The sequence below is a fragment of the Ailuropoda melanoleuca genome, chromosome 17 (genome assembly GCF_002007445.2).
Source record: "Ailuropoda melanoleuca isolate Jingjing chromosome 17, ASM200744v2, whole genome shotgun sequence".
NCBI classification, from domain to species: Eukaryota; Metazoa; Chordata; class Mammalia; order Carnivora; family Ursidae; genus Ailuropoda; species Ailuropoda melanoleuca.
In genome coordinates this window covers 23742371-23753367 of record NC_048234.1, presented here as the reverse complement: position 1 = coordinate 23753367, position 10997 = coordinate 23742371, and the positions used below count along the sequence as shown (strand labels likewise).

At 49.8% G+C, this 10997-nt stretch overlaps 1 protein-coding gene across 1 annotated transcript; it reads right to left on the bottom strand.

Moving 5' to 3' along the window:
• Positions 1-4658: 4658 nt before the first annotated feature.
• On the bottom strand, positions 4659-10262 carry LOC100463912 (forkhead box protein D4-like 1). The gene has a single exon (XM_034647241.1). It carries the CDS (start codon positions 6667-6669, stop codon positions 5320-5322), a length of 1350 nt encoding a protein of 449 aa, XP_034503132.1. The 5' UTR covers positions 6670-10262; the 3' UTR covers positions 4659-5319.
• Between the last annotated feature and the right edge of the window lie 735 nt (positions 10263-10997).

Sequence of the window (10997 nt, the reverse complement as noted above, 5' to 3'; positions counted from 1 at the left end):
AAAAAAAAATAAAAATAAAGGCTAAAGATGAAACCAGGTTGGCCTTGGTGAGGGGCACCTGGAGGTTAATTACACTAATCTCTCCAAATTTGTGTATGTTTGGAAGTTTCCATTATATATATTTCAAAAGACTTAAAATGTAAGGGAAAAATAGACACCGCTTGAAATATGGCACAATATCTCTTATACAAGAGATACTTCAGGTAACACAATAATAATCATGTTACTTTTAGGAACTACTGGTCATAAATATGGCTTTAAATATAGACATAGCTATTCATAGCAAAATTATCTGAAAAAAAGGAAATCTCTTACACTTAATTTAATTTCATTGTTCTCTTTGACCACATTTGGGAATAGAAACTGCTTTACTAGCTGAATAAATCATAACTATCCCAAAGTGTTCTTAATTACTGATTTCAATAGAAATACTCCTGCATTCCCAGAACAAATAAGAAAATAAAGTTTATATCCAGGTATTTCTTTTATAAACGTCCGTTTTGACATATAAACCTTGACTATGTTAGTAGTTGAATAGGGACGCCTGGGTGGCTCAGCGGGTTAAGCCTCTGCCTTTGGCTCAGGGTCCTGGGATTGAGCCTGGCATTGGGCTCCTTGCTCAGCGGGGAGCCTGTTTCTCCCCCCCTCCCACCGCTCCCCCTGCTTGTGCTCTCTCTCTCTCTCTCTGACAAATAAATAAATAAAATCTTTAAAAAAAAAATAAAGTAGTTGAGCAACAGGGAACTGGTGTTGAACTGAATTTCAGACTGGATTCTCAAATCCTTTTGCTTTTCCTACACCTATTTTTCCGTGGGTGTGGGTTTTTTTGGGGGGGAGGGGTGGTAGATTTTGGTATTTTTAGCTATCATCTGTTCAAGTTCTTTGAACCGAGTGGTGTATATGGAATCTACGAATACCTGAAACAAATAATTTCAGTGCTGTTATGAAAAAACAGCCATTGAGCCTAAACTATTTTTGTAGAAATTACAGGTAGGGGACATTAGCAGTCAGAGTAAGATTACAGCTCAGACTGGAATCAGATATTCACGTGAGAAGACATTTCTGAACATTCTTCCTCAGTGCTAGGGGGAATGAGAGCCGAGTCCCCCCACGCTTTCAGTGAAATGTGGTGAAGGATCGGTGCAAAATCTCAAAAGCTGAAAATTGCTTCATCTCGCCCCCAGCCCTGTTAGTTCTTACTGCCGTTTTGATCTTACTCCTTTTCTCTTAGTTTCTGCTGTTTCTCAAGATTTTCTGCCCTTAGTGCTTCTAAGGCATGTGAAAGCCACATGAAAGGAGCAGGGGCGTCTGGGTTAGGCAGACTGGAGATGAGAGCTACATTACCTACATTCCCACGAATATTTTTGAAACACTACGGACACGCGAAGCCTGCAGGAGCAGGTAGCGGAGAAAGTTACCGCCGAGCCATACCGCACCTGCGCGACGCGCGCTGGCCACCGAAGGGCGCCGAGGCTCATGGCTTTCTGCCAGCTCAGTTGCCTGATTCCCAGACGCCCTCTCCTTGCCCGAAGGGGCCCCCACCTCCACTCCCGTGCCGTGGGGCCATTCCTTCTGACCTGAGGGTGAATTGAGGGCTCGCCCTGTCCCAGCCCAGCGTCGCCGCCATCCCTCCCTAGCTCTCTCCAGGCAGGTGCGGCCCAACTCCCTGGCCACATCGCGACCCTGTAGAGCAGTGCAGAACCAGTGTCTGGAGCTGGGCACGATCTGGAGCGCAGGGTCAAGGTTCCCGGGCCGAACTGTGGCCTGGCGGGGCAGCCATCAGCCTAACTCCACCACCGAGGGCCGGCGGCAGGGAGGGGGCGGCGAGTGAGGACTGGGGGTCGCAGCAAGCGGACTGGGGGTCGCAGCACCGCCGCCAACTACGTCCAGGCGCGCCAGGGTTCTTGGCGCTCACCAGCGGAAAGAGGACGCAAATCCCACTGGGGAGGAAAAACGCACTCTCATGACTCCTCTGCCTCCTGGCTGGCTACCTGGGGTCCAGTTGCGTAGTTTGGCGTGGACCCGGACGCAGCCAGGTGCAGTCCCGGCCGTGACCTTCTCACTGCTCCACCCAAGCACTTCCCGGAAAAACGCGGAGCAGAGCGCACGCGCTGGGCTGGGGAAGCGACGGCACGAGCTTGGGGCGGCGGGTCCTGGGGGGCAAGAGCACTTCCCAGCACGCCGGGCCTGGGGCAGGGAGCCGGCAATTTGGGGACCCGCTCCGTTTAGGCCTCGGTCTCCGCGACCCACCCGAGGCCCAACAGGAGACGGTCGCGGGCGCCCTTAGGGTTCGCGGTTCAGAAACCAAATAGGGCCTGGTGCCACCGCCTAAGGGTCTTGTGGTGAGTTTCTCAGTTTCTCTAAGTCGTAAACTTCTTACCTGTGCGATGGGGATTCCAGCGTGTCTTCTCCACTAGGTGCTGGGAGGGTTAAAGGGAAGCCCAGTGCCTGGCAGACAGACAGGGAGCAGAGGACAAAGGTTAGGAGCTGTCGTGAATATTATTAGTCATTCGTGCTATTATTAGCCGGTGGGACCCCAGGGGGGATCGCTTTCCCGGCTTTGCCTCCTGCCCTCGCCCCAGCCTGTATGCTCCTCCCAGCCGGTAAGCTCCGCTCCCCTAGCTCTGGAAGTGTCCAGTCAGCCCGGCCTCAAGAAGACGAGCCCAAAGGTCGAAGGCAACCCCGCCTCTCGATCCCTCGGCGCAACTGGGAAGCACTGTGCCTCGCGCGCGCGGGAGTTTACCCCAGACCCGCTCTGTGGCCCTGACAGCCGCGGGGACCCGGGAGCCGCCCGACGTCCCTGCGAGGACCCACCTGCCCCCCGCGCCGCCCCTCCCCCAGTGAGGGCTCGGCCCGGGCTCCTCCTCACCGCTTGGCTCGTGCCAACCGCAGCAGCCGGGCGGTTGTTGGGCGGCCGGGAAGGGCACCCCACGGGCCCCATTCGAGGCCCGACCTGTTCGCGCCGTCGCCAAGTGCAACTGCAGAACAACGTTTAATTCCTTATTCCACCGAATTGACTTTTTTCTTGAAAATTCATGTTCTATATGGTTTCATTTGTAAGAGCGTGGGGGCCGCCTTGGGCCGGGTTCTGACCTTCAGACACCCATGTTCGTGACCGTGCTGGTCTGGCCTGGGGCAAAGGGAAGGAAGAAACCGGCGTCAGCCCCGAGGATCGGCTCTGGGCTCAGAGGCGGCTCCACCCATGCTCCCACGAAGTTTGTTGACCGAATAAATGAACGCATGTAGGCCTGAAGAGGGTTTCGCACTAAAGAGCGGGGGTGGGGGGGGTGGGGGGAGGCTGGAATACGCCGAGAGCTGCGGAATATGCTAAACTCATCTTAAAGCTGGGGTGCAGAAGGTGAGAAGGGAAGGTGGCTGCGGGGAGAAGCAGCGGCTTTTGGGTCGCCAGCAGCCGTAATATAGGGGGTTGCTGCAGGGAATCGGCGGTGCTGGTAGTGTGAACTAAGCCTGCACTGCACGTGCAGGGTGGAGGGAGAATGGAAGTTCGAGTCCAGGCGGCTACCGGGACGTACTTTCCAGAACGTCCCCAGAACTGAACTACTGCAAGCCCCGGAGGAGGTGAGGATCTCAGGCAGGACTTGTGAAGAAGTTCTAAGTGCTGGGGAGGAGATGCGAAACTGGGGTAAAAGCGGACCAATTAAACGGCTGCAAAAACGTGGCTATCTTTCCTGGAAATTCACAGCTGGAACAGCGGGGTAGATGAAGGAGAAGGACCTTCTCACACTTACCAAGTGACTTCTCCCAAAGCAGCAAGGAACGCAATTCTTTTGAAACCGGAGCCCTAAGGACCTGGAGTCTGGCAGGGTCTCTAGAAACTTGCTTTCTCTGGGGGAGTATTTCCTGATGGGCATCTTCATCTGGTTTCCCTCCCACTGGTCACCTGGAGCCGAACAGTGAAACCTTTCTGGTTGCAAAGTTCTTTCAGAATACCTTTTAATTCTTTTTGAAACAACAACAACAAAGTTCTTTCTGTTCTAAAGAAATGGACTATAAGCCCTTAGAAGGCATCCATCTGAGGAGAAAATTGTTTTAATCATAAATGTACAGAATACAATTGCTTCATTTGATACTTGCTTTTTTCCCCCTGGCCCTGCTTTTGAAGATTTTAATGCTTTTTAAAATTTGCCTTTTAATTTTCCCTAGTAAATGTTAATCACTACGTTCTAAATTGATCTCAAATGGTGCTCCACTTTATAAAGGGGGAAAATCAACGTCTTTAGAAAAAAGAAAAACAAATGGAGAATGTATTTACATTTCCCTCCAATTCTTTTTCTTCTATCGGTTTCATAAATACAGAATCCCATTATTTTAAATCCCAGGACCTTTTCAACTTCAAATATTTGGAAGTTTAGAAAGTCATTTTGAAAATTGTTTCCAATACCTAAAATGAATATGGATTGTAAAACTAAACTGTTTAACTGGGAGGAAAGAACTAAGTTTCATTTTTAATTTTTTTAAAGATTTTGAGAGAGAGAGCACAAGAAGGGGAGGGGCTGCCCGCTAAGCAGGGAGCCAGATGCATGGCTGGATTACAGGACCCTGGGATCATGACCTGAGAAGAAGGCAGATGCTCAACCGACTGAGCCACCCAGGTGCCCCAAGAACTAAGTTTTGAAAGAAGTTTCATTTAGAAAGCAATTATTGCAAAGTAATGTGAAATAAACGATGTAGTGCAGTGATTTCGCATTTTATTTAGTCTATATAGCTAGCTTTGATTTTAACAGCTTTCCACGGAAGATGACACATTAGACACACAGATCAGAAACAAATGTTTTGAAATTAAAATTCCACATTACACATCCACTTCAGGAAGAAATAAAGAGCGTAAGTAGTTTGCACTTGACTTGGGACTAATATTTACAATTCCTAGGGAGTGAACAAGGGAAAACAAGTTGTGCATTGGACATTGTATATTTCTTTCTTTTTTTTTTAACCAGAACAAAATGTCCCACTCACGTTCATACTTCCTCGGAAATGGATAAGCGGAAAAGCCCTGGCCGCCACAAGTGGAGGCTGGAAAAGAAAGGACAAGAGCTGCCGCCCTCCGAAGTTTATGTTTCTGTTGTCTGAACAGTATCCAAGTTGAGCTTTGTAAATATTTTGCAGCTACCCGAACTGTGGTTCAGTTAGTGGTGGTTCCGATGAGGGATTCAGGTGCACCCGTCCTGTTCCCGCTGTGCTGGGTGGTATGGGTGAGAGCAGACGGCGAGAAGAGCGGGACCCCTCATCGCTCTGCGCTGCAGCTTGGCTGCAAGTGCGCCCCGCGGAGTCAGCGCCAGGACAGGGTGTGGATGCTATTCAGCAGGCTGGCAAGCTACCCTCTCTGCCGTAAAGGCTGGCCGCCGTGGTCAGCCTAGAGCCTTGTGCTCCAGGCTGACACTCCAACAGCGCCGCGGGGGCGGACAGGTGTTGGCCCAGCAGAGCGCCCTCGCTGGGAGCGCAGCCGCTGGTACAGACCTGCTGCTGGGGCTGCTGCGGCTGCTGCTCTAAAATCGTTCGAGCAGCGGCCGCGGCAGCCGCAGCGGACACGTGCAGCAAGGGGGTAGCGGCCCGGTGGTGCAACAGGCACGACGGGCGCTGCAGCAGGTGGCAGTAGCCCCACGGCGTCGGAGGCAGACTCTGCGCGGCCCTTGTGCCCCCTCCCCGGACCCCTTGCATGATACTCTCGATGCTGAAGGGGGTGCATCTGTCTCCCTGCCGCGCCGCCAGCCCCTTGCCCTCCTCCCAAGTCTGGGAGCGCAGAGAGGTCTGCAGTGCCGAGAGCGCGCCGGAGGCGGCCAGGTCGGCGCCTTGCGCTTTCTTGGGCGTCTCGGCGTAGGCCGGGGCCGACAGCAGCAGGTAGCGAAGCGGGTGAGGGTGCAGCAGCGCGCACGGGCGGCTCCCGGCGGCGGCGGCGGGGTAAGCCCCCGGCACTGGCTGCTGCGCGGCCGGGGGCCCGAGCAGCAGGCCCGGGTAGGGGCCGTGCAGGGCGGAGGGCGAGGCGGGCAGGGGCAAGGGGTGGTGCAGGTGGACTCCCGGGGGCGGGTGGTGGCGCTTGAAGCGCTTCCTGCGCCGGAGGAAGCTGCCGTTGTCAAACATGTCCTGGGAGGCGGGGTCCAGGCTCCAGTAGTTGCCCTTGCCGGGGTGGCCTGGCTCGCGGGGGATCTTGACGAAGCAGTCGTTGAGCGAGAGGTTGTGGCGGATGCTGTTCTGCCAGGCGGGGAACTTGCGGCGGTAGTAGGGGAAACGGCCGCTGATGAAGGCGCAGATGCCGCTGAGCGTGAGGCGCTTGTGCGGGCTCTGCAGGATGGCCATGGTGATGAGCGCGATGTACGAGTAGGGCGGCTTCGCGGGCTGCGGGCCGTCCCCAGAGGCCGCCGCACAGCCGCTCGATGCTCTGAACTTGGTGCCAAACTTGGAGGAGTCGCTCCGGGCGCCACCGCTCTCGGGGTTCTCTCCGGGAAGCGCGCCCGCGCCCCGCCGCGCCTCCTTCGTGACGGGCGTTTGCAGCTGCTCTAGGAGCCGCTGGCTCTCCTCCGCCTCTTCTTCCTCCTCCTCGTCTTCATCTTCCTCCTCTCCCAGGATGTCGATCTCACCGTCTTCCCCGTCGGAGCTCCGGAGGCTGCGCTGCAGTGCGGGGTGGAGGCGGTCGGGTTTTGGCAAGTTCATGGAGGAACAGGTCCTGCAGACGCAGGGGAGGTGGCGGCCGCTCACCTTGCTCGCGGGGGGCTGGGCTGGAGGCCTTGGTTAAGAGTGTTCCAAAAAGCAGAAACCCTTGTGGTTGTCCTTTGGTGGTGTTCTGTTGGTTTCTCCTCGTTTCCAACGCCGTCCAGCAAAGATGCACTTTGCCTTTTATTAATGCTTCTTGGAGTCTCTATGTGGTTGGCTCCCTCCCCTCTTTATACCCCTTCTTCCCCTACCTCGGAGAGCTCCCACTTCCTCCCGACGCAGTCCAATGATGAGGGTCCTCTGCACGTTACCCGACAGGGCAAGAACCTTCAGCCTCCTCCTTCTTACACCCACCCGCCAGCAAGGAAGATGCGCTGTTAAAGCGCTTCGAAAACGTGCAAATAAAGAAGAGGCAGGAAAATATGGTACCCAACAATCTATGGCTACCTCGACACTCAGGCCTCGCCCTTGGAGGACAGAAACGGGGGATGGGGGCACTAAGTGTCGACACAGTGCTTGACTGTAAAACAATGTGTAACAGTAAAAGTATGTTTTCGTGTTTCATAGCTGGTGATTCACCCATTTTCATTGGTGGATTCCGTCCTCATCCAGAATGATGAACTGAAATATTCTTAATGTTCTAAGTATATCCATGAGCTCAGGGGGATGTGAGGGAGGCTTGCATGGTCCCTTCTACTCCCCACCTTAGCTCCCCAAAATGTTCTCCCCGACTCAGCTTTTCAGAAAAGGCTGAAATGTTCTTGGCATTAAGTTATGGAAGTTCAGGGTGGAAGGAAAGCAGGAGAGCTAAAGCAAAGTTCCCTTGCATCAGTGATTCTCTAACTCCTTTGACATTTAACCACAGTATGAAATATATTTTATGTCACAATCTTGGATAGATAGACTTCTGTAACTAAAATGGGTTTCATAAAACAAGTGACCACTGATATATTTTTTTAAATGTCCAGGACCAACTACACTGTTTTTGCCACATCCTAACCAGTACAGAGCCAGTGTGAAAAATCCTGTTTTCAGAATAACAGCCTCAGAACACCAAGAGATGCACCAGTCTGAGAGTCAATCTCTCACGCATGTGCTCTATCTGCCCCCCTTTGTAAAGCCAACATTAAGCACTTTTACTATAATAGTAAATACTAACGTTGTAACTTAAATAAGGCAAAGGAAGAGTGCAGTTTCAGTACTTTGCCAAATTACTGGGTCGTCATTGCCTACACTGGAGGAGCGATACGGCGGAGGAGCGACACGGCAGAGGAGCTCCGTTTAACTCACTTGACATTCTTGGAAGTAAGGATTTTTAGATTGGCTTCATTTAAATCTATCTGCTCAGGGACTGGAGTAGCAGTTCAGTGGAATATATTGTGTGTTCTAGAAAGGGATCTTATGCTGAAATGCTGAGCAACAGTATATAGTCATCATTTAACATCCACCCACTAGTGAAAAGAATTTGAGAAGACATCTAACAAAAATGCGGCATGAAAATATTGTATTATGCCACTGATTGTCACAGAGTGAAACTTCCACTCTGGATTTAGGATGAATTTTCAGAAAGAAATCAGAAGCCAGCTAAAAGGGCACAATATAACAAAAAACAAAAACAAAAAAAACCCCCCAAAACCCAAAGTAGCTTGTCCCTTCAGGATAAAATTTTGAAATCTGCTTTCTCTCATGTCTTTTAAAAGCTTATCCTCTACTCCTGAGGTTCTCACCCTTTCAGGCTTCTCAGTCAAATGTAGCTTGAAGTAGGACAAATGACAGAACTTTTGAGCCTAACAGATTTGTGTTTGAATCCCAGATTCACCAATTACTACTTGTGTGATCTACTTAACTAAGCCCCAGGAGGGCTGAGACAGGTGTGTCTTATTCAAACTCAGGCTCCCAGCTGCCTCCCTGTCAACCCCCTGCAGGTAAGGGACCTTTCTGCCAGCAGCAGAGGAATCCGATTACCTGGGAAGGGAGTATTGTTAGTTTTCCTAGAGTCAACTTCTGTGGGGATTTGGGTTATTTAAAAATGAAAGGAGAAAAGGAAAGGCATGCCAAAACAAAACAACGGAAACAACCCCCATTCTTGGAGGTACGTCAAAGGGGGCACAGGAGACAAATGAAAGAGCCCTCCCACACACACTGGAGCCCAAGCTTGGCAATTTGAGGAAGGATTAGATTACAACCCAAAGTATAAAATAAATATTCAAGTGTCCATACTGATAAAAATTAATGATCAAGTAAATCAATAAATGAGGGAAAGGAGGGGCCCCTGCTGGCTCCGTCAGTAGAGCATGTGCCTCTTAATCTCAGGGTTCCGAGTTCAAGAGCCCCACTGGACGTAGAGCTTGCTTTAAAACAAAACAAGACCCTAAAAATAAATGGGGGAAAGAAGCAAATCTCCCATGCAGAAGAATTCCAAATAATGGAACTACTCCACCTGGAGGAGGTGGAACACACTGACTCCTTTACTGTGGTGGGCAGCGCTGAGCGGCTCCCTTCCAAAGACTACAGAATGGGGGCAGGCGGAGCAGGTGAATAATCTTACAAGAGAAGAGACCTGACACACACTTCAGCCAGGTCATCAGGTGATTAATGTTAACATCAATAGTCATAGACTATGTTAATAGTATATACCCTTGATATGTGATAAAAAATAATATTCTGTGATCTCGCTCCCCACAACCCATCAAATCAGGAGAAAAACAGACAAATTCCAACAGAGGAGCATCTTATGTACCCAATTGAAATCATCCTGAGAACTACCAAGGTTACCAAAACAAGGAAAGGCTAAAAAACTGTCATAGCCAAACAGAGACATGACAACCAACACCTTGGATGGCATCCTGGAACAGAAAAAGGACACTAGGTAAAAACTAAGGATATCTGAATAAACTACAGACTTTGGGTAATGATTATCTATCAGTATTGGCTCACTAATTGTAACAAATGAGCCATACTATTGTAAGATGCTGAGTGTGGGGGAGGGAGATATGGGACCCAACTGTCTTTTTATCTTGTACTGCCTGCTCAATTTTCCTGTAAATCTAAAACTGTTCTGAAAATTACATTCTGTTTAAAAAATTAAACATGGGAAAAAAGGCCAAAGAGCCAAAAAGCAGAAACTCAAACGTCCATCAGCTGATGAGTAGATTTAAAAAATGTGGTATATAGACTTTTGTTCAGCAATAAAAGGAAACTAAGTGTGGATACACGCTACAGTGGATGAATCTTGAAAACATGGTATGTGAAAGGAGTCCAAATAGGCCAATTCTAGAAACAGAAAGTAGCTCAGCAGGTACTGGGGGCTCCGAGCAGGGGGAAATAAGGAGGAGTAACTGCTGATGGAGAGTTTCTTTGGGGAGAGATGAAAATGTTCTGGAATGAGACAGTGGTGGTTGTGCCTGCCACTACCTGTAGATATACTAAAGCCACGAACTGTACACTTTAAAAAGGTAAAGTTCACTGTACGTATATCTAAATAAAACTGTTATACAAAATATGTCAATGTAAAAACAAAGAGCTTTATCAATGAAAACTGAGTGAGTGTTTGGGAAAGATTCCATTATGCCGCACTCTTTTTTTTTTTTTAAGATTTTATTTATTTATGTGACAGAGAGACAGCCAGCGAGAGAGGGAACACAGCAGGGCAGTGGGAGAGGAAGAAGCAGGTTCCCAGTGGAGTAGCCCGATGTGGGACTCGATCCCCAGAACGCCGNTTTATTTATGTGACAGAGAGACAGCCAGCGAGAGAGGGAACACAGCAGGGCAGTGGGAGAGGAAGAAGCAGGTTCCCAGTGGAGTAGCCCGATGTGGGACTCGATCCCCAGAACGCCAGGATCACGCCCTGAGCTGAAGGCAGATGCTTAAGGACTGCGCTATCCAGGCGCCCCAGTATGCCAAGTCACTCTTAAAAAACAAAAGGGGGGGGAAGAAAAAGAAAAGAAAGGAACTCTTCCTGTCCCATCCCATCAATTCTTCAGTGTTGCCTTAAGAATCAAAAGCCTTCCTTTGTAGCTCCTGCAATATTTAACATGCGGCCTACTGCATGGTGAGCACTCCTAATACTTGGTGATTACTTCTTTCCTAACAATGAATAGGTTTTTTTCTAAACAAACCTATCCAGCTCACAAAATGCCATCCTAGTGTGAAAAACCAAACTTCNTATCCAGCTCACAAAATGCCATCCTGGTGTGAAAAACCAAACTTCCTAAACAAATCTACAAAAAGGACGATCATGTCTGGTTTCTCTCCATTTCACTCTGAAAATTAAAGGCAATGTGGTCAACAAAGTTGATTCTAGTATTAAGACCAATTGAGAAAGAAAA